This window comes from Rhinopithecus roxellana, chromosome 6 (assembly GCF_007565055.1).
Source record: "Rhinopithecus roxellana isolate Shanxi Qingling chromosome 6, ASM756505v1, whole genome shotgun sequence".
In the NCBI taxonomy this organism is placed as follows: domain Eukaryota; kingdom Metazoa; phylum Chordata; class Mammalia; order Primates; family Cercopithecidae; genus Rhinopithecus; species Rhinopithecus roxellana.
The window spans coordinates 15,107,244-15,129,956 of record NC_044554.1 but is presented as its reverse complement, the minus strand read 5'-3'; the positions used below and the strand labels follow the sequence as shown (position 1 = coordinate 15,129,956).

Sequence of the window (22,713 nt, the reverse complement as noted above, 5' to 3'; positions counted from 1 at the left end):
TTGTGACTTGCCTTACAAAGACAATCCATTCAGGCATAAGTTACATTGCCTTTGGTCATGAGTTCAACATTAATGAACCAAACATATATAGTTAATAAGGTGTCTTTAAACAGACTCATACATAAAACAAAGTTATGTACTGATGGACTGATGAAAATGTGACAGGAACCTAACTCTATATTTCCTCCAGGAATAGTGGTTCTGTAGTCACTAATTCAGTGTTCACAGTCTTCACTGAATATTACTACTACAGATAATGTGAATCAACTCTTGTTTTAAAAAGTAGTCAAGACAGGCGTGGTGGCTCACGCCTGTAATCCCAGCACTTTGGGAAGTTGAGGTGGGTGGCTCACCTGAGGTCAGGAGTTTGAGACCAGCCTGTCCAACATGGCAAAACCTGTCTCTGGTAAAAGTTCAAAAATTAGCCGGGTGTGGTCGCGGACGCCCGTAATCCCAGTTACTCAGGAGGCTGAGCAAGAGAATCGCTGCAACCTGGGAGGCGGAGGATGCAGTGAGCAGAGATTGCGCCACTGTACTCCAGCCTGGGCGACAAGCGAGACTCCATCTCAAAAAAAAAGAAAAAGAAAAAAGAAAGATAGTCAAATCAGGATTAGAATCCAGGCATCTCGGATTCCAGAGATCGTACTATTACACCCTGTCATGCTCATTCCATACAAAGGAAAAAACTGATAGATTTGACTACCCAAAAATTAAAAGACAAAAGACAAACTGGGGGGGTGGGAGGAGGAATACCTGTCATATATATTATAAGGAATTATTAACATTAGCAGTTTTTCAAATCAATACGAAAAAGAGAAAACTTTAAAAATAAGTAAAGGATTTAACAGCTAATTCATACACAGATATACACAAAATTAGTAATGAGATAGAAAATTATTCAACCTTTCTAGTAATCAAAGAAGTAAAAATAAAACAATTATAAAATACTGTTTTTAAACCTATAGATATATCAAAGATTAAAAAGAATTATATCACCCAGCATTTAGTGTGTGTATGCAGACAGGCTACCTGACAAAATGAAAAGCGATATTATCTTTTTGGAGGACAATCTGACAGTAGGTATCAACAGCTGTAGTGTTAATAATAAATTTTGAACTGGAACTTTCAGTTCTAGGAATGGATACTGTGAAAACATTTGAGCATCACTGAATAAACAATAAACATAAACTTCAAAAAAAATCTTGGCTGGGCATGCTGACGCCTGTAATCCCAGCACTTTGGGAGGCTGAGGCGGGAGGATCACTTGAGGTCAGGAGTTTGAGACCAGCCTGACAAACATGGTGAAACCGCCATCTCTACTAAAATACAAAAATTAGCCGGGCATGGTGGCCTGCCCCTGTAATCTCAGCTACTCGGGAGGCTGAGGCAGGAGAGTCACTCGAACTCAGGAGGTGGAGGTTGCAGTGAGCCCAGATCACACCTCTGTACTCCAGCCTGGGGAACAGACCGAGACTCCCTGTCAAAAATAAATAAATAGACACAAATAAAAAAATCAAAAAATCTAAAACTTGAATATTAGAGGGAACTGAGTATGTTTGCATGCATCCATACACTGTAATAATAAACAAAGGTGTAGCTCTGTACTTATTGGCATGGAAAGATGTTGAACACATATAGCTGAGTGAGAAAAGCTGACTGTGGTAGGTATAGTTTGATTCCATTCATGTCTGCATGTACGTATGCAAATTAAAACACAGATTGCTTACAAGTAAGAGATTGGATTTAGAAACTAGTTTCCTCCCTTGCACTGGAAGAGCTTGGTCCTGAGAACCACATCAAAGAGGATTTCACTGGATCTCATAACTAAATATTCTGAATCTTCCCAAGAAATTCTATGGTATTTCTTAGAATTACAGAGTAAATAGGTGTGGATGGCACTGTCCCACTGAGAAGCACTGACAGGAATGGAGTGCACGTGAAGTATGGGCAGATCCCCATCACAATGACTGACGCTGGCCATCTGACTTCTGTTTGGAATACAGGGGCCATCATCCATCAAAGACTCCTAAAGTTTGACATTACTAGATTTAGGAAAATAGAATGCCATGATGAGATGCAGCATCACTGTCAGGCAGAGGCTTACAAGAAAGGATGAGACGAGAACTGAGAGCAGCAGGAATAGCTTTAAAGCTAAATCAGAAAGAACAAGAAACCTACACAGTTTGCATTTCATATGTGTTCCTCTTCTGGCTTATTAATATTTTCTTTCATAAAGAGATAGGTGCTTCACACTCTGCTAATGTATGTGGATATATGATTATGTGTGTGTGCGTGCGTGCGCTACTAGATAGAAAAACGTTATGACTGACACCAAAAAAGAGGGACCATCAGGAAGAGTGTATTCATGATGTCAGCAGTTACTGTGATCCAGTTGTTTCATAATAGAGAATATTATAATCCCAAAAAGAATTCTGTGCAAAATTCCAGAATTTTTTTGAATGAGCAAAGGTGCCTTGAAGGTTTAAATAAAGGCATCTGGCATTTGCACTCAACTGTCACAGCCAGTAGTGATAATCCAACCCATATGGTGCATGGGACAGCTTTTTCAAGAGCATTTCTAACAGTGGCTGGAACAAGGCAGTTAATGGCAGAAGTTACTGTAATAAGAGAGTGTCTGTGTGGTTCTAGGGGAACCCTTTGCTCTACAGGAAAAGAAACATAAACAAATGAGATCAGCCCACTAACAATGCATGCAAGTTATTATAATCCACAATTTAAAATATAAGATAAGAAAAATATTTATGTAAATATTTACCTTGTCTATGATTAGGAAAAGATGCTCTCAGCACAAAAGTAATATAAGAAAACAAAGAAACAAAAATGTATCTGTTTTCATAAATGTATTAAAACAACGTGCATATAAAAATTCATGAAAAAAGTAAAAATAAAACCACAACTTGGGGGAAAGAATTTTGCCAAAATTTAAAAGACGTACAAAAATATTCATCATAATGTTTATAACATTGAAAACAAAAGGAAAACACCTAAAATGTGAAATATTTATAGATTTTTAAGTTATGCTACAGCATACAGTAAAATATTGTGGACCATGAAAATTATGTTTTTGAAAAATGTCGATATAAAGAGCACATGTTAAGATTAAAAAGATGACAATTCCTAAGACTGTAAATAGATTAAATAAATATATTCCTTTTTAATCACAGGAAAAAATAACAGAAAGTATGTCATAATAATAATAATACTCAGCCAGGTGTGGTGGCTCACACCTATAATCCCAGCACTTTGGGAGGCCAAGGCGGGCAGATCACCTGAGATTAGGAGTTCGAGACCAGCCTGGCCAACATGGTGAAACCCTATCTCTACTAAAAATACAAAAATTAGCCAGGTACGGTGGTGGGTGCCTGTAATCCCAGCTACTCGGGAGGCTGAGGCACAATAATCGCTTGAACCCAAAAGGTGGAGGTTGAGGTGAGCCGCGACGGTGCCACTGCACTCCAGCCTGGGCAACAGAGCGAGACTCCATCCCAATAAATAAATAAATAAACAAATAAATAGTACTTAACATTCTCTGTGACAGGCATCATGTTGTTCTTCATATGCAATAACTCACTGAAGATTCAAAACGACCCTGTGTGACGAGTACTATCATCACTATTTTTCAGAAGAGGAAACCGAGACATAGAAAAGTGAGATCACTTGTCCAAGATCACATGACTAAAAAGTGTAAAGCTTGGAAATGAACTCAGCCAGCCCATTTCCTGAGCCTGTGTGCTAGCCACTACCACAAATCCCTCAGAGTTAAGTCATCTCTGATTTCAAAGGCTCATAAATTACAATATCTAAATATGTTATGGATAGAGTGGAATTTTATTTCCATCTTACCTATAAGATTTGAGCGATTCTCACTAACAAGTCCTGGAAACACTCATAGTAATTTCCATAAGTCTGGAGCCTCTGATCTTCTCAACTTATAGGATATCAATATATGCAACTTAATGAAGATGCAAAATTCTCAGCTGCTGTTCCCTTTGTATGTTCATCACTGTCCAAGTAAATTCCTCTTAGAAGACAAAATCCTTGGGGAGATTTGTTGAGTTTCCATTTTTGTGTGTTTTCTATAAGGTTATTACATATATGTTGAGTATGGAGCCAAACGATTTTGGTTTCTGTCCTTCCCACTATTTATTCCTATTCAAAGGAAATTTTAAATACAAACTAGCTACCCATTCATCAAGATTGTTTCAAATTTATTTATGGCACAGCATAGAGAAACTTCTGGGAATAACAACTTTAAATCTATTATAGTTTCTATTAATGTAGTTACTAATTGCTATGAGAACTATTTTGGATATGCTAACATAAAGTAAACTCATTCCAACAGACTGCTATGAATAGCTTTGCATATTCTCACAAAAGATATGAGAATTTTGTAAGTTTGGAGGGTGGGAAAGTAGAAACATGGTTTTCAGACTTTCTTTTCAAACATTGTTATCATAGGTTCAAAGCCAAAATTTAGAAATTGTACTCAAAACCCATCTTTATAGATGATCCTCTGGATTAATTATCTTGCCATTGCCACTTTCAGACAACAATTTTAATTATAACTCATATCAGACAGGGATCCCAAATGCTAATTTTGCTCACTGATTGATTAAATTAAATAAAAATGTTTATGCACCTGTTGTGTGCCAGGCACTGTTCTAGGCACTAGGAATAGAAGCAAAACAGGCAATACAGGAGCAAGCAAAACCTGCTTTAATGAGGTTTTAAGGTATTTATACTGATAGAGCACAGAAAAGGAACAAGGTAAAACAACAGAATACAGATGGGATGATAACAGCAATGAAGAAAAATGTAGCAGTCAAGGGGATATGGGTCCTGGGAAGAATGGAGCAGTTTTAAATGGTGTGGTCAGGGAACACCTCATGGAGAAGGTGGCATTTCAGTATGGATCTGAATCAGAAAAGGACAGGCATACGAGGCCATCTAGGGAAAGGCATGCTAGACAAGGGAATAGCACTGCAACGGTCCTGAGGTAGGTCTGAGCTCCTACTGTGTTCGAAGAGCAAAAAAGAGGTCCTATGGTTTCAGTGGAGGAATAAAAGGAAGGAGGTAAAATGCTACGTCAGAAAAGTAACCAAAGAGGCAGGTGCCACAGGGTTTTATAGGCCATGCTGAATATTTTATCTTTTTCTCAAAGACAGACTGGGAGCAACTAAAGGTATAGACAGAATGGCTATATAATTTACTATTCAGATTTTGTTATTTCTGTTGGTAAAATGCTAAAGTGGATGGATACTGGGAAAACAGAGAAAGACCAGGGCTGTTACAGGCAAATGAGGGAAATATATGATATCTTAGGTGTAGACCAGAGGAGTGGCATTGTCTTGGCTTTTAGCAGAGCACCCAGGCTGCTGTTTTCAGACTAGCATGAGAGTGAGCAAGCACTAACGCAAAGAAAGTTGTAGGAGCCTGTTGTAATATCCAGGTGAGAAGTGGCTGTGGCAATGGCAAATTCTGGGTGTTTTCAAATGCAAAGCCAGCGGGACTTAGGAATGGAACTGATGTGGAGCATTAGAGAAAAAAGATTTTGAGATTAAACCATTGTAGGAACGGAGTTGGCCTTAACACAGCTGGAGAGACAAGAGAAGAAGATGCTTTAGGAGAGTCGGGAGAGGGGAAACAAGAAGCTCCAGTAGCTATCTAAGAGGAGATACTGGGTGGGCAGTAAGACACAGAGGGCCTAAGACAGTCAGGGAGTCATTAGGGAGTCACCAGCATGAAGGTAGCACTGAAAGCATTAGAATGGTCGACCTCCTGGCCTGGGCATGGTGGCTCACCACTGTAGTCCCAGCACTTCAGGAGGTCAAGGTGGCAAATCGATTGAGTCCAGGAGTTCAAAACCAGCCTGGGCAACACAGTAAGACCCCATCTCTATAAAAAATACAAAAATTAGTGGGGTGTAGTGGCATGTGCCTATAATCTCAGCTACTTAGGAGGCTGAGGTTGGGAGAATCACTTGAGCCCAAGAGGCTTTCATATTCCCTTACAGGTGGTTAAGTATAAAATCCCTGGCAGTGCTGGGCGTGGGGGCTCACGCCTGTAATCCCAGCACTTTGGGAAGCTGAGGTGGGTGGATCATTTGAGGTCAGGAGTTCGAGACCAGCCTGGCCAACATGGAGAAATCCCGTTTCTACTAAAAATACAAAATTAGCTGGGCGTGTTGGCACATGCCTATAATCCTAGCTACTCAGGAGACTGAGGAAGGAGACTTGCTTGAATCGGGAGGCAGAGGTTTCGTTGAGGCAAGATCACGCCATTGCACTCCAGCCTGGGCAACAAGAGAGAAACTCTGTCTCAAAAAATTTTTCTTTTCTTAATAAAAATTATATTATCAAAATATTAAAAATAAAATTTAAAAGGTCGTAAATTGCTTTCTTTTGTATTTTTATGTGTCATTATACTTTGAAGGCATGTTAACTCTTTCAGGCCAACAGTATACTAGATGATTGCTTTGTGCTTTACCTGGGAGACAATGTCTGGTCAAAGAATTATGGACTTACGACAACGAAATTCCAACTTTGTTTAGCATAGATATCAGCTTTCTGGTTTGATTTTGTAATCTTTATTTTAAATAATAAAAGTAGCTTTTACTTTTCTTTGTTTTCTCATTTTTGAGATTACTTTTATTATTTATCACTATTTTCCTTTTCCTTTTCTGAAATAACCACCATTTTGAAAAATAAATGCCTACTATCTAAAAGGATGGATTCTGGAGAACTATGCAGCAGCTCTGCCATCTTGGACAAAACACTAACCTCTCTGTGACTCAGTTTATGCATCCATAAAATAAGAATAGCAATACCTTCCTCATGAGGATTTTGTGAGAATTACATGAATTAATATGTGTAAAGCATTTACCTCAGTACCTGGCACATATTAAGTACTACTTTAGGGTTTGCTATTTGTTACTGTCATAATTCATTCATTCAGGAGTCTTTAAGTTGCCTTTTTTTTCAGGTAATATTAGTGCTTGAAATTGGAGTGCAAATCCACTTTTTCTAAGGTCTTAGAACCAACTAATTTCCTCATATTCCTCCATCACACACACTGGGCATATAACACTATTTGCAGGATGAGAATACAGGAAGTGTTTATGAAAGAAAAGGAAATGTGAAAAGAACTGGAACTATGATCATAACATATCTCAACATTCACAACAAAGGTGGCCTAAACAAAGAGATTACATGTTCCTGAAGGTAAGACTCAGATGTCTGTTTCCTATGTCAATATGTAATAAGCAAAAGAAATGACAAACTTGGATATGGTCCTAGAGGCTGAGCCAGATATGACAAACAAGGTGAAGGTTGGGGCAGAGCTCACATTCACAACCATGTCACACATCTAGATATTTTAAATGTCAACAGGATTTACATATGGTGACACTGCATTTTAGAGAGATAGGAGTGTCAGGAAATAAAGTTAGGTGAAGGAAACTAACAAGCATAAATTATCAGCATATAAGAAGCTCCAGAAATTGAGGTCAGGCACAGGTTACCTTCTCAAAGCATAATTAGAGGAGCTAACATAAAATGCACTATCGTTGCCACCTGTAAAAGTAGCATACCCTAAGGGATAGTTTGAAAATACATTGTCAAAAATTTCCTAGGAAACACCTCAGTTTTATCAAGGTTACCAAAAGCAACTCTATGAGAGGATCCAGAGCAATTCAGAGCTTGATACAGGAATTATGACTGATCTAAAAGCGAATGTTAACTAGGACATCTGTGTGTTTAGATGAAATACATATTAATTAGGATTGCATTCAGCTACAAGCAACAGAAACAACTTAATTTTTCTCACAATACAAGAATTCCAGTAATTATTTCAAGGCTGGCATAGCTGCCTGAGGATATAAATGAGGGCCCAGCTCCCTCTAAAGTTCTGTTCCACCATCACTGGCATGTGGCCATTATCCTCAAGGTCACAAGTTGGTTGTATCCGAGCTAGAATAGGCAAGGTTAGGACAAAAAGTAAGTGCCTGCTGAGTCTTTTATAAAATATTCTTTATCAGTTTTATCAAGAGTCTTCCCAAAGACTCTGACTGGGTGCAGTGGCTCATGCCTGTTATCCTAGCATTTTGGGAGGCCAAGGCGGGTGGACCACCTGAGGTCAGCAGTTCAAGACCAGCCTGGCCAATATGGCAAAACAGTCTCTCTAGTAAAAACACAAAAATTACCTGGTCTAGTGGTGCCCACCTGTAGTCTCAGCTATTCAGAAGGCTGAGGCATGAGAATCACTTGAACCCAGGAGGTGGAGGTTACAGTGAGCTGAAATGGTGCCACTGCACTCCAGCCTGGGCAACACTGAGACTCTGTCTCAATAATAATAATAAAAAGAATCTTCCCAAAGACCCTAATCAATAGATTTTCACTTCATATTGCTGAATTATACCGCTAATAAATGGCAGAGCAAGATATGAACACGGTTCTATCTTCAGCATCCAGTTAAAAATACTCACGTCCATGGCTCCCTTGCAGCTCCAAGTAATTCAGCAGTATGAAGCAATTCTATGGGAGGACCACAGCAATTCAGAGCTTGATACAAGAATTATGACTGACCTAAACAGTTGATAATAAATGTACTGATTTTCTTCATATTATTATCAGTAAGAAGAGAAAAAAGGTGTAGAGATGGCAATGGGGGAAACCTGAAGGGAAGAAAGTGAAAGAATTTAAAAAGAAAAGGAACAAAGTTGTGAAGCAGAAAGGAGAAAGGAACAGGAGAGGGAAAGCAAGGACCATGCTTCAAAGGAAGCAAAGGAGGAAAGACAGAAAATTTACAGGGAAGAAGACAAGATGAGATAGAGCAGGAAGGAGAGGGGAAAGGCAGAGACAGATGACTCAGGTGACCATAGCACTTACAGGTCTACTGTCACTCCTTTTCAGGTCACTTTTTTTGTGGGCACCAATGGACATCAATAATTGGTGCTATCTGTAACATGTCACCCTTCCTATCATGTAAGAATATTTTAATCAATAATTTTCTTTTTAAACGGGGTCTCACTCTATTGCTCAGGCTGGTCTTGAAATCCTGGGCTCAAGTGATCCTCCTGCCTCAGTCTCCAAAGTAGCTAGGATCACAAGCATGTGCCACTGTGCCTAGCTGTAATAAAATTTAATTTTGTTTTCAACATAAAGTGTGTGTGTGTGTGTGTGTGTGTGTTTTTAAGGAAAGCAAATTCAGCATTAAAGGATAACCTGCATTTTAAACATTTACTTTGAAAACTCAGAACCCCTACAGCTATTTCTTAGTGGGATTCAATGCTATCTAATTATCTTAGCTTTGTTTTTTATTTTGAGTGATTTAGGGCTGCCTTATACCACAAATCAACATTTCTACATTTGTACTGATCCCCTTACCACACACACATACTCAAATACATTTGCTATAATTGGTTCTTAGAGAGGATAGAATAAAAAAGAAAAAAATAGGTATAGATTCAGAGAAGCAGACATTTTTAAAATAATTGGTTAACCTATAGGCACAGCATTCAACCCTTCAGAAGCTCTGCCTTCAATGAGATGTGCATGGCAGGTGACTGTGGTGAAAATTACTCTCTGAGCCACACAATTGACACCAAAGTGAGATCATATCATCTCATGCAGAACGTCCTGAGAGCCAATAATTTTTTAAAGCTATGCAATTCCTGTGTTTGAACAGTCATTATGAGATATTCATATCTGAAAATTCAATTCGAATATCTGAAATAGTGCTTTTAAAACGCTTTTGCTTAAAGTTGTTGAGACTGAAATGCTATATAGTGCAGTTATTTTTTAAATGACTCTAAAATCAGGTAAAGGGGGTAGATTAATCACCCCAATGTTTTTGAAATGAAAATATTTAGATAAGTCAATTTCCCTTTTAACATATATTAAGTCATTACTCAGGCATTGCCTAAACCACCTCTCTCTGTCCATAGTGAACCTGCCCATTCCAACCTGATGCACTCCACCTTCCTTTTTTTCCTGAGTGTAGGGCTATCCAGTTTTTCTATTTCTATGTGACACAAAGAACTTCATATTTGTGTGTGTGTGTGTGTGTGTGTGTGTGTGTGTGTGTGTGTGTGTGTCTTTTAAAATGTAAATGTTCAAAAAGTACTGGTCACTGAATTTATTTATGTTTTTCAAACGTAAAGGTTATTTGAAATAAAGGGGTCATTGCATCAGCAACTATATATGAAGATTAAAGACATAATAAGTTTCAAACTAGCACTTGAAATGATCAGAAAAACAATTATGGCTTATTATGCAACCAATTTTAAATAATTGATGGAGTAAGGCTTCTAGTTTATTCTATAAAGTTGACCAATTCCCAGGCGATAAAAAAAAATCAAAGATAGATTTTTAGATATTTTCTTTTGAATAAAACCAATCTATGAAAATTTGAAAGTCAAAAACGCTGACTTTAAAATCTTGGTAAAATATCACTCTTTTTAAAGATGAAAAGTCAAATTTATTGGACCAAGACAGTTCTGTAAAAACTATATTCATATTATTACAATGACACAACATTACCATTTTATTCATTAACATTTTCAATGCAAATAAAATTAATAGTTTAAAACAAAGATTCACACAAATTGGAAGGAAATATAATTAAATAACTCCTAGTAATGTAAGAATGAATGAAGTATGAATTTCTGGCAAAATGAAATATTTTGAACTATAATTCTAAAGACTTGATTTTTAGTTTAAAATTGGAATTGAAACTCACAGTGAATATAAATTACAGGAAGCAAGATTTATGATTTAAGAAACAGTCTGAACCACATCAGTAAAACATGTATGAAATAAATTGTAGAGAGTAAGATAAATATGTGACAAGTAGAGCAAAATGCTTAAAAAATGCCCAATTTTCATATTCCTATATAAGCAGGACACAGCTTCAGTTCACTTATAAATTGCATTTGACAAATGATTTTGAAAGTTTAAATACACTGATTATAGAATCTGAGACATATGAATGATAAATAACCGATCACCTCATCAGCAATGCAGTTACTTTAGTAATAGCAAATCAATTTACTTCAAATAATAAAATCACTTCTTTGAAAGGAAGAAAATCTGGAATATATTTCCAAAAGTTATGTCTGACATAAATATCATCTGGTATTTGAAAGGTCATTAAATTGCACTTCCTTTGAACAATAATTTCTAAACAGCAACCAGTTAATTTCAGAACATATGTGTCCTGAACAGTAATACTGGAAATTGTTAAAATAAAGTGCCCTCAATACTCTATCCTGATTATACCTTTCCTTAAAGTAAATGTTTAGTTTTAGGAATAGAACATTGATTTTCCTGTCTGTCTCACAATATAATTTTTTTAAAACATGGAGTGGATATACAGCATGAAAAAATTACCAGTAGTGATGCCAGACTTACAAAATACAACAAAATCCCCCTTTTAAAACATCATGCCACATCACCAATTCAGTTCTACTGAAGGCCAAATTTTTTTCTCTCAGTTGATATTTTAGAGCATACTTCTCATTGTTAATGGAACACTTCCCCCATCTTATGCTACCATAATAACAGAAATTCTAGTCCATTTGGAAATTCAGGTACATTGTCTCACCAAAGCTCAAGTATTTTGGGCAGACTCACTCACTTATGCTTGGCTTTCATGTACAGTGTTTTCTAATGGCTGACCTCTCCTTTTTGATGGTGACTGAGTAAAGCCAACCTTGTGAGGGGCAGTTCCTTACTGACATGATTACAGGGGCATCCAAGTCTTTCTATCCCCAAATCTATTATCTGGTTGCTCAGTGATGCTAAACTTACTTTAAGCAAAGAGGGGAAAGACATCTTTCTACAACTATAAGCAAAAATGTGGGAAAGTTTAATACTGACAAGTCACATTCACCATAAATTGATTGGGGGGCAAGGGGAAGAGTGGCAAACAAAAACGGATGGTAGCTACCTGAAGGTTGGGGGTGAGGAATAAGAATGATCATAGGTGAGGAAAGGTGCAGACTTCAATCCAACCATCACATTTTTCACAATACTGCCTTTGTCCCTAGGAGAAGGTGTGCTGAATCATGGGGCATGGCTGGAAAAGAGAAATGGCTACCTGACTAAACCATGTAGATTCTTGTTTCCTATTTCCCCATCATTTGCAACTTTCTACACACATACACACACACACAAAAAATCCAGGTTTGGTGCCTGAAACACACACTGGGGAAACTGACCATGTCTTGGGATTTGTGCAAAAGAAAATTCTAGAAAAAAAAAAATGTTCTGACGCTGGGACCTTTCTAATTCAACATGATGTATATGAGACCTCCTTTTGCTGAGCTTTTACATTGTGGTATACTCACAGTTCACTGTGACTAATAATGCCCTTTCAAAAGAGTCATAGACAACAGAATTTAAAAGATATAGGAAGATGAGAGAGATACCAAATGACATTTAATTGAGAGATGAGAACACACCAGATGTAACCATGCACTATTTATAGAGTTGCCAGTACTGAAAATAGATGGATATACTACTTAATGTAAAAATCTGTGACAATTCTGTTAGACTCGAAAGCTCCAGATTTTTAGTACTATATATTTTTTATTTTTGTTAAAGATATTCCATAGATATATTTAAATACGACACATACAGGGACCTATAATTGTGAACCACTTTTATTCTAGACTGGCGATTGCCACCCCATTTTACATTCTGAGCTCTACCACATACCCCGGTGTCAGAGAGCAGCTGACTGATCTACAGAAATGTTCTATGTTAGGTGCTACTGTGCACACCTGCACACCACCTCTATCTCAATGCATTCTTTTAGGTAAAAAAAAAAAAAAGTCACAACTATCAGCTCTACACCCAAACACAGTTCATTCAAATGGTGACTTCAACGTATATCATAAATGTAACTGATTTTGTCCTGATATAACTGTTACACTTTAAGGATCTAGAAGGTTAGAAATACAGTCTGAAACTAACATTTTACAGATTTCTTATAAGTTTAAGAAGACTTCTTGGCCAAAAGACCTTTCATTTTGGTCACATATCAAAATGGGCCAACCACAAAGTACATGAGATTAAGTTTTCCTATTGGCAGTTCAATTCTTACAGAAGGTGTGTGTGTGTGTGTGTGTGTGTGTGTGTGTCTGAATTTTTAAAATTAATTTTCAAAAGCCTATAAGGAAAAGAGACATACATAAGCACCACTTCATTTCTAAACATGTCTTCTACCTGTAGAACATTTTACAAAAAAAAACCTCTTACTTTAAGTCCTATAGCTACAGCTAGTTCCAAAATCTAAATGTTTAATAAAATAGATAACAGAAATTTAAAATTGACACAATTCTCAAAGCTTACAATATTTTGACCTTTCATAACTTAATACAATTTCTCTACCTTTTCTGGTGGTGGAAAAGAGGTGGAAATTGAGATTCTCCCCCGCAATATCCAACTTGAAGTATTTACACTTTATTCTTACTCTACATTATCCATTCCTTTTCAGACTTAGATATGTGATTATGATGAATCTTAAGGTGACTTGCATTTGGTAACCGAGGGAGCAAGACCAAAGAGAGTACGATATTTTGGTGTTTTTAGTTAAGTTTTCGGTATCAAGACCTTCCAAAGTATGTGGAAAACAGAAAAAAATAATAAAGCTTTGTATCATCACATGGTCTTCCATCATAACCTGACAGTTACGCCTTTGAGACCAGCCTCGCTCACTTACCCACCGTTCTCACCGAGAGATAATACTGGGCAAGAACTTTTGCTAAGAGACGCACAGAGCAGCAGGCTCAGTCAATTAGGCTTTGGGTTAGGTCTGGTTGCCATCACAGTAGCTGCTCCTTCCACTTAAAGATTCCCATTACCTCAGAAAAGCACAAGATTGTTCTTGGGAAGAGGGGGTAGTAAGCACTTTTATTTAAAAAGGGACTAGTTACAGAACATTAATTTTCCAAAATTATTTCTAAAATTCCACCAAATTAAACTCCTGCTTTACAGACAAGGCTGCCACCATGCCACAAGGAAGTTGTAAAAACACTGTTTAAAACCTCTAGGAGACGTTTATTTAGGCTAAATATTTTAGAATAGATATCAAGGTTTTTTTAAAACAGAAACTCTTAAGGATTCTTAAAATTTTTAAATGCTTGTCTATCTTTAGTGCCAGCACCCCACAGATTATCTCCCGCCATGCCAATAATTGTTAGCCTATTACAGATACAAACTATTAACAGGAGCCTACTGGACAATGGTTTCTATTAGGTTGGGTATAAATATTTTGGGGTTGAAATTCTAATTAAATAGTGCCTGTCGCTGCTTAAAAGCTCCATAGAAGTGAAATGTTCAGAAGTCCCAGAAGAAACACAGAAAAGAGACTTTTATTTTTCCACATACTCGATGTACCAGCTTAAAATACATGCACTACATAATACTATATTTATTGGACCTGAATTTTATTTCTTCTATAATGTTTATTTTTGATGCAGGGCTGCATAATGATTCTTTTTTTTTTTTTTAAAGATACCTCTAAATTATAAGGGATTCCAGCCTGTACCTGTAAATTAAAGCTGTGCAGATAAAAAACAAAGTCATTAATAAACATCACAAAGATAATTCTAACAAAAAGCACCATGTAGAAGTAAGGCAGGAATCAGAAAAATCATCAGTTACTGACATATTAAATCACACTTTCAAAATAATAGGGAGCTGGAAGCAGCCGCTTCCTTTCAGGAGGGCTGTTTGACACTGAATGAAATGCCAGGGACTCCTGGCTGGTGAGCAACGGGAACTTTCGGGGCGAGCGGCGCGGGGCAGTCACGGACCTGGGCGCTTCAGTCTGTCACCAGCCTGCCCGCAAAGCCCAGCGACAACCCCAAAGCACCCCGGGGACCCATCTGGCGGGACCGGGAGCAGGACAAAGGTCTGAAATTCAAGTCCTAGGATTAAAGAAACAAAATGCGCAGGTTCCATTTAAAGTACCTGCGTAAGTACGGGGAGTGAGGGGGAAGGACACCGAACCCCAAGAATTCTCAGGCGTTTATCACAAGCACCAGCTCATTACCAGGAAATACGTTCGGGGAGTGGGGACATGGAGAATGAATCCCAACTCGCGACTCCATTCTCCACTAACTTTACTCTCGCTCCCTGGACCGAGCGCAACGCTGGGGCCAGGTTTGTCGTGGTTCTTGTTTCCAGGGCCCCTTGGAAGAAGGAAAGGGATGATAAAGGTGCGCTGGCGGGCGCACCCGGCGGCGGCGAGCGCGGAGGTGCTGCAGTACCTACCATGGTATTCTTGTCCCGGAACGTAGTAGGTGGGGTTGCCCGCAATGTGCAGGGAAATGAGCACCTCGCCCTGCTCCCCATCCCCTTCCAGCTCCCCGTGGTGGGTGCACAGGAAAAAGAAGGGCGAAAAGCGGGGGTAATAGCCCGCCGCCGCGCGCGCCCTCTGCGTCGCCCCCAGCAACAGCGCTAGGAGGAAAGTCCGCCAGGCCCAGCCACTGCGCTCCATGCCGCCGCCGCCGCCGCCGCGCGCTCTACGCGCCGCTCGCTCATTCAGTTTTGGAGACGCTGGGACGGAGAAGCCACGCGGAGAGAAGGCGAAAAGGAGGCGGACGGGAGCGGAGCTGGCTCGGGAGGGCACCTGGGAGCTGGCCCCCGCCGAGAAGTTCCGCGGGGGACGGCGGCTCCCAAAGTTACTTTGGGCCGCGGGAGCGCGGGGCCGGGGCTGCGGGAGCCGAGAGCGCGTTGTCCGCAGCCTCCGTGCGCCGCCGCCGCCTCTGCGCGACGCCCCTCGGCCAGGCCTGGGAAAGCGACCGCCCCGCTCCACACCTTCTTAAAGCCCCGGGCGCCGCGTCCCTCCCGCCGCCGCCACACGTGTCCCGGCCGCTCCCCCGCCCCCGCGCGCCGCCCCGCCCGCCCCCCGCCCTCTCGGGCTGGCTCGGCCGCACCTCGCGCGGCGAGGGGCGCACGCGTCCCCGGAGTCCCCGGCCAGCGCCCGTTTCGCACCCGGGAGGGCAGGGAGAGGCGCGCCCCGGGGAGCGGGACGGGGTACGCTGTCGAGGACCGCTGAGCCCGCGACTCTTCTGCGAGGGACGTCAAAGCCTCGGAGAGGGCACCTCCCGCCCAGCTGTCTGAAGGGGAAGGCCAACCTCTTTGGCTGTCAGTGTGCCCTGTTTTTCCTGGGAGGATGCGTGAGGGAAGGAGAGGGGCGGCGGAGACGGCCGTTGGCGCTGGCTTCTTTGTCTGCGCCGGCTGCGTCCCGCGCCCCTCGGGGCTCGCAGCCTGGCGGTCCGGGCGGCCCGCACTCGTTCTGGGAATCCGCCCGAGGCCGCGAACCGCTAGGGGCCCTCGCGCTCCCTTCCCACCCAGGCCTCCTGTCCCTCCCGCCGCCCCCTCCCGGCCCCTTGCGGCAGCGACAGAGCCTCATCTGTAGCGGATTTTAAAATGAGATTAAGAAAAAGTGGAATTGGCAGCCTCGAGTGGTGCCTGGAAATGGTGATTTGTGCTGCTCGGTTGCGGGGAATTGTGAGGCAGGAAGGGCTGGCGGAGCTAAGATCCGACAGGCGCTCTTCGCCGGACTGTTATGTTGTTCATTGCTACTGGGCTCTTCAGGCGGAGATGGGTGTCGTAATTTTTTAAATCAGTGTTTATTTCCTTTAAATGTCGATTATGACCAATGGCCCTGAAATCGGGGGAGGGAAAAACGGAGATGCTGGCAGCGGCGATTGAAGCGGGTGGTAATGAGCGGCTGCACATGAACTGCAGGGAAGTGAAATAATCCATAAGCACGTTTTTAACCGAGGACGGCTGGCAGGAGCCCTGCGGCATCCGGAGATGGGGGAGCGGGGTTGCCAGGTTTTAATGCCTCTCCCCACCCACCCTTGGCCTGCCACCAAGCCAGATAAACCCGCACATACAGAAATGAGTAGATTATAAAATTGGAAGGGATGGTGCCTTTGCCTGCGTTTGTGAGGCGAGGGGCGGTGAAAATCAGGGTGTAAGGGGAGACCTCTGTAATCACTTCGTTGCAATAGGAAGAAATTGTTTTTCTTCCTCTTACCGAGACCGAATGACAGGTAAAAAGGGCCCATTTCTAGCTGGCTTCTTATTTCCCTACTTCAAAATCCCCAGAGGCTTAACTGCCATATAAATAATATACAATGTATACATATATGTTTGTGTATGTATATGATGTAACAATTGCTACACTGTAGCTCTGCAGGGTGCAGGCTGTGGGGCTAGAGGTACTTTACCTTTTTAATCCTAACACCAACTGGAGAGGCAAAAAATATCCCTACTTCACAACGGAGAAGGCACTCAGAAATGTTGATAACTTGCCCAAAGTCAGTGACAAAGGCTGGATGCAGGGAAGACTGGCTGGCCTCAAAGGCTCTCGTACTGCACTGCCCTGCCACAGTCGACAGCCCTAGCTGGAGCAGGTGGTGTTGCCCCAAACAGAATTAGGAGATACTCGCCCACGGCTAACAAGACTGTTACTGCCTTCCTGTCCAGTCATGTGAATATAGCCAAAGACAAAATTAATCACTTGTAGAAAGAATCCAAAACTATTTAATGCTTTTGGCTTACACTTTTAAAATGTTTAGTTACTATGCACTGAGCACCGTCCTAAGTACTATACATACTGACTCCCTTATTCCTCATAACAATACTATGGGAAAAGTACCATTAATAGCTTCATTTTGCTATGATGAAACAGCACAGGGAGGTTAAGTAACTTGTCCAAGGTCACACAGCTAGTAAGTAAGAGCTGTAACTTGAACCCAGGCAATCTGATTCTGACACTTTAACCACTGCAAATCGCCTCTAAAGAATGCATGTTGGAGGCCGGGCGCGGTGGCTCAAGCCTGTAATCCCAGCACTTTGGGAGGCCGAGACGGGCGGATCACAAGGTCTGGAGATCGAGACCATCCTGGCTAACAGGGTGAAACCCCGTCTCTACTAAAAAATACAAAAAAACTAGCCGGGCGAGGTGGCGGGCGCCTGTAGTCCCAGCTACTCGGGAGGCTGAGGCAGGAGAATGGCCTAAAACCCGGGAGGCAGAGCTTGCAGTAGGCTGAGATCCGGCTACAGCACTCCAGCCTGGGCGACAGAGCAACACTCCGTCTCAAAAAAAAAAAAAAAAAAAAAAAAAAGAATGCATGTTGGTGTTGTTAGAAGGATGGGAAGATAATTATTCTTTATCCAGTGTCAGAATACCTCATTTAATCCTTATGTTAGCCTGCAAAGTAGGTATAATTATCTTCATTTTTAAAGAGAAGAAAGTTGAGATTCATAGAAGTTAAAGAAGCTTGGAATCAAGTCTAGCCATGTTTGATGCCAAGGTCGCTGCTTAAATAAACTGTCTTTAGTAAGCGCTGATACTTGGTCCAGGACATGATTGGAACTTAATTCGTATAAGGTCCTCAGTTCCCAGGAGGTCCCCTTCTTTCTATTGTGTAGTGACTGTCAAAGAAATATTCTTTCTCATATCTCTCGACATGGCTTTCTTAACATTCAATTTATGTGACCAAGTTTATTTTTCAATCTTCCCCTTTATTGTGCTTCCTTAATTTTTACCACTTTGCTTTGCTATTACATTTGAATAACTTTTATACTCTTAGCCATGAAGCAAGCTCATATTCTTGGCTACAGCCCTGCAGTTGTTCAATAACAGGCACCAAGACTGTTTAAATAATGTCCTGAGTGGTGTTGAGCTGGTCAAGAGGGGAGAAGACGTTGGTACACTCCAGTCTGCAGTCCTTAGGACTAACATGAATACCTTATAGAGGCTCAAGTTCATATTGGTTTCATCTCTGAAACTGTTTTTGGTTAGGCGAGTTCAGCTAGTCATCATTAAAAACTTTTAAATAACCTTTGGAAAATCAGAAAAATACTTAAGTCATATATAAAATCCATTGAACTGAGAGTAGCATCTTCTTAGTGAGCAACTTACTTGAAATCACACAATAAAGTGGAAACCCAGGTTAGATAGCAAAACTTCCTGCTTCCCAATTTGTGTGCTAACCTTTATACCTCATTTGTATTTAGTGAGCCACAATAAGTATTTCCAAGAATATTTGGTTTGCAAAATCCAAAAACCTTCTGAACTAATAGAAAAATAAAGAAGTGCTTTTCCAGAAAAAATGGTTTACATCAAAAACATCTGCAAAAAGCGAAAGGTGATGTCAGGTGAAAATGAATCGGCTTGTGGGAAAGGGAGTTTAAAATGAGATTTATTTATTTATTTATTTATTTATTTTTTATTTTTTATTTTATTTATTTATTTTTTTTTTTTTGAGGCGGAGTCTTGCTCTGTCGCCCAGGCTGGAGTGCAGTGGCCGGATCTCAGCTCACTGCAAGCTCCGCCTCCCGGGTTCCCGCCATTCTCCTGCCTCAGCCTCCCGCCACCTCGCCCAGCTAGTTTTTGTATTTTTAGTAGAGACGGGGTTTCACTGTGTTCGCCAGGATGGTCTACGATCTCCTGACCTTGTGATCCGCCCGTCTCGGCCTCCCAAAGTGCTGGGATTACAGGCTTGAGCCACCGCGCCCGGCCTAGATTTATTTTTAATTAAAAGAGCTTTGAAATAGTAAGTAGTCTACCAAAAGAATTAAACTAAGTATTCTTAAAAGGTAAATTGGCCGGGCGCGGTGGCTCAAGCCTGTAATCCCAGCACTTTGGGAGGCCGAGACGGGCGGATCACGAGGTCGGGAGATCGAGACCATCCTGGCTAACACGGTGAAACCCCGTCTCTACTAAAAATACAAAAACTAGCCGGGCGAAGTGGCAGGCGCCTGTAGTCCCAGCTACTCGGAGGCTGAGGCAGGAGAATGGAGTAAACCCGGGAGGCGGAGCTTGCAGTGAGCTGAGATCCGGCCACTGCACTCCAGCCCCGGCGACAGAGTGAGACTCTGCCTCAAAAAAAAAAAAAAAAAAAAAAAAAAAAAGGTAAATCCACTTCTTGATAAGTGGAAATTATTGCCTAGTATTTGAATAATCATAACACAATGGGAATTAAATTCATACATATATTTGCTGTGTGTGTGTATATATATCTGCTATATATCTCTCTATATACACATATACACATATATCAAATATGTAGCTTTTAAATGATTGGGAGATGATTCATCCAAATGAAATACAAAGAAAACATTAAATTATATTTTATGGTTGCAAGAATTCACTCGCTGTCTGCCTTGCATTGATATTTTTTGAGATGAAGCATTAAACATTTTGGTATATGTGGGAAAGTGAATTACTATTCTTATGTAAAAATCAAAGTTTATAAATCAAAATATGTAAATATAAATATGAAGAGGGTGAACAAACTGAAATCAGTTGACTTGTTAGACTCTAAAATGGTAATAAAAGGCCACATAAGAGCAAACCCTCTAGCAGCTAATAAACTTATAAAATCTATTACTCATAAGACACGGTACCGTATGATAAAATTGAGGCTCCTAAGCAGAAAACAAAAACCAAACAAACAAAAAGTCAGACCCTAAAGATTAGTAAGCCTTTTGCAAATGAAATTTCACTGAGAAAGGTGGGATATCAGAGGGTTGGCTCTGTTACGTATGTCCTGCCAGAACATGTTACTTATTGCCACCCCAAATTAAAATGCCATGATGAGATAAACTATGGGACAACACAAAGTCATTATATTGTAAGATTTTTGAAACAGAGTCTGATTCCTCAACACTAAAAATTCCTTTTTTTAAGCTTCTCCACTTCCTGGGATTTGCCCTGCCCCTGCTTCTGTCTGGAATGCCCTTCCTGTTTCCTGTGGCCTAACCACACATCTCCCACCCTCCTCTCCCTCACCTCACTTCTTACTTGTCTATAGCAACGCATGCTCCAAGTCTTTTCTCACACATTTTTGCATCTGAGAGACCTTTCCTGATCCCTCATCCTAAATTATGTCCTCTAGAGCAGCACTATTCAATGAAATGGTAGTCCTAGCCCCCAGGTAGCTATTTAAATTTAAATTAAATTAAATTTAAAAATAAATTCTTCAGTCACATTAACCACATTTCCAGTATCCAGTAGCTACATGTGGCTAGTAGTGGGATAATCTGTAAGTCTGCACTGTCTGTACTGGACAGTACAGAGTTACAGATTATCCCATTACTGCAGAAAGTCCTATTAGACAGCACCATTCTACATTGAACAGATGAATGAATGCCCAGTCACCAACACATTCATTCAATGTTTATCAGACACCTCCTATGTTCCAAAGTGCTGAATGCAGTGGACTCAGTGAATAAAGCTAATAGAGTGCCCACCCGTTTGGCATCTACAATCTAGTGTTGGGGACAGCCAGTAAACTCATACAATAAACAAGATTATTTCTGACACTGGTAAATGCTATGAAGACATAAAACCGGCTGATGTGGTAGAGAGTGTCTAGGGCAGGGAGGCTACTGTAGATTGGGGAGTCAAGGAAAGCTTCTCTGAAAGAGTGAAATTGGAGCTAACACTTCATTAATATGGAAGAGTCCATCATGTTAACCTGTGGGGGAAAGAGCAGTCCAGCTGGACAGATCAGATAATATAAAGGCCCTGAAGCAGGACTATGCTTGAGATGTTCAAGGCTTAGGAAAGGTAGCAAGAAAAGGGAAGAGTGAGGCTGGGCACAGTGGCTCATGCCTATAATCCCAGCCCTTTGGGAGACTGAGGCAGGAGGATCACTTGAGGCCAGGAGTCTGAGTCTGGCCTGAGAAACAGCGAGACCCTATTTCTACAAAAGATTTTAAAATTAGCCAGGCATGGGGGTGCATGCCTGTAGTCCCAGCTACTTGGGAGGCTGAAGTGGGAGGATTGCCTAAGCCCAGGAGTTCAAGGCTGCAGTGAACTATGATTGCATGACTGTACTCCAGCCTAGGCGACAGAGTGAGACCCTGTCTCTAAAAAATTATCATCATCATAAAATAAGTAAAATGAAAGAAAGGGAAAGAGTGGTATGGGTATGAGATGAGATCAGAGAAGCAGGCAGAGACTAGATCACATTAATGTGATGGGGAGACTTGGGTCAGGAAGTAACATCTGAATGAGTAAAGGAAAGAGTGTTGAAGAAAGCAAAAATAAGTTGGGGAAAAATTTTCTAATACTTTTTCTCCAGGGTTTAAATAATATCCAACACAATATTTTAATGTTATTGGCTATACACAGTATTACAGTGCACTAAGTACAATCAGTAGGCACTAGCATGAACAGTGGCCAGACTGGACAGGGTGTTGTCTACCACAGTGAAGATTTCTTGTCGTTTTTTCTTATTCCTGAAAACATGGTGAAGCATGGAAGGGATTTTAAGCAGAGACATACCATGGTCCTATTTGTACATTTGGAAGATCATCTTGGTTATAAGGGGGAGAGTGGATTGGAGAGCAATGAAAAGTAGATGCAGGGAGAGAATTAGGACATAGTGCAAGTAGCTCAGGTGAGAGGTGATGGTCTTCAAAGGAGATGGAGAGAAGAGAGTGGAACTGAGATGTATTCAGGAGCCAGTACTACAGGACTGAGTAATAGATAGAGTGACTGACTGGGCATAGGGATAAAGGGAGAGAAATGTGTTGAAGAGGGCGCACAACTTTCAGGATTTTGCAGCTTGGTAATTGTTACTGTTAGATAAATTAGTAGATAAAAAGTATTTTGTATTAAATAAACTTTTTAATGAAGTATAGTAATAGGCACAAA

At 40.8% G+C, this 22,713-nt stretch overlaps 1 protein-coding gene across 1 annotated transcript in view; it reads right to left on the bottom strand.

Annotated features, from left to right (window-relative positions):
• The window catches only part of RELN (reelin), a 521,571-nt gene extending 505,756 nt beyond the window's left edge, over window positions 1-15,815 (bottom strand). The window contains exon 1 of the mRNA XM_030933242.1: window positions 15,300-15,815. Within this exon, the coding sequence (XP_030789102.1) occupies window positions 15,300-15,525 (226 nt within the window). The 5' untranslated portion in view covers window positions 15,526-15,815. The remainder of the gene's footprint in view (window positions 1-15,299) is intronic.
• Between the last annotated feature and the right edge of the window lie 6,898 nt (window positions 15,816-22,713).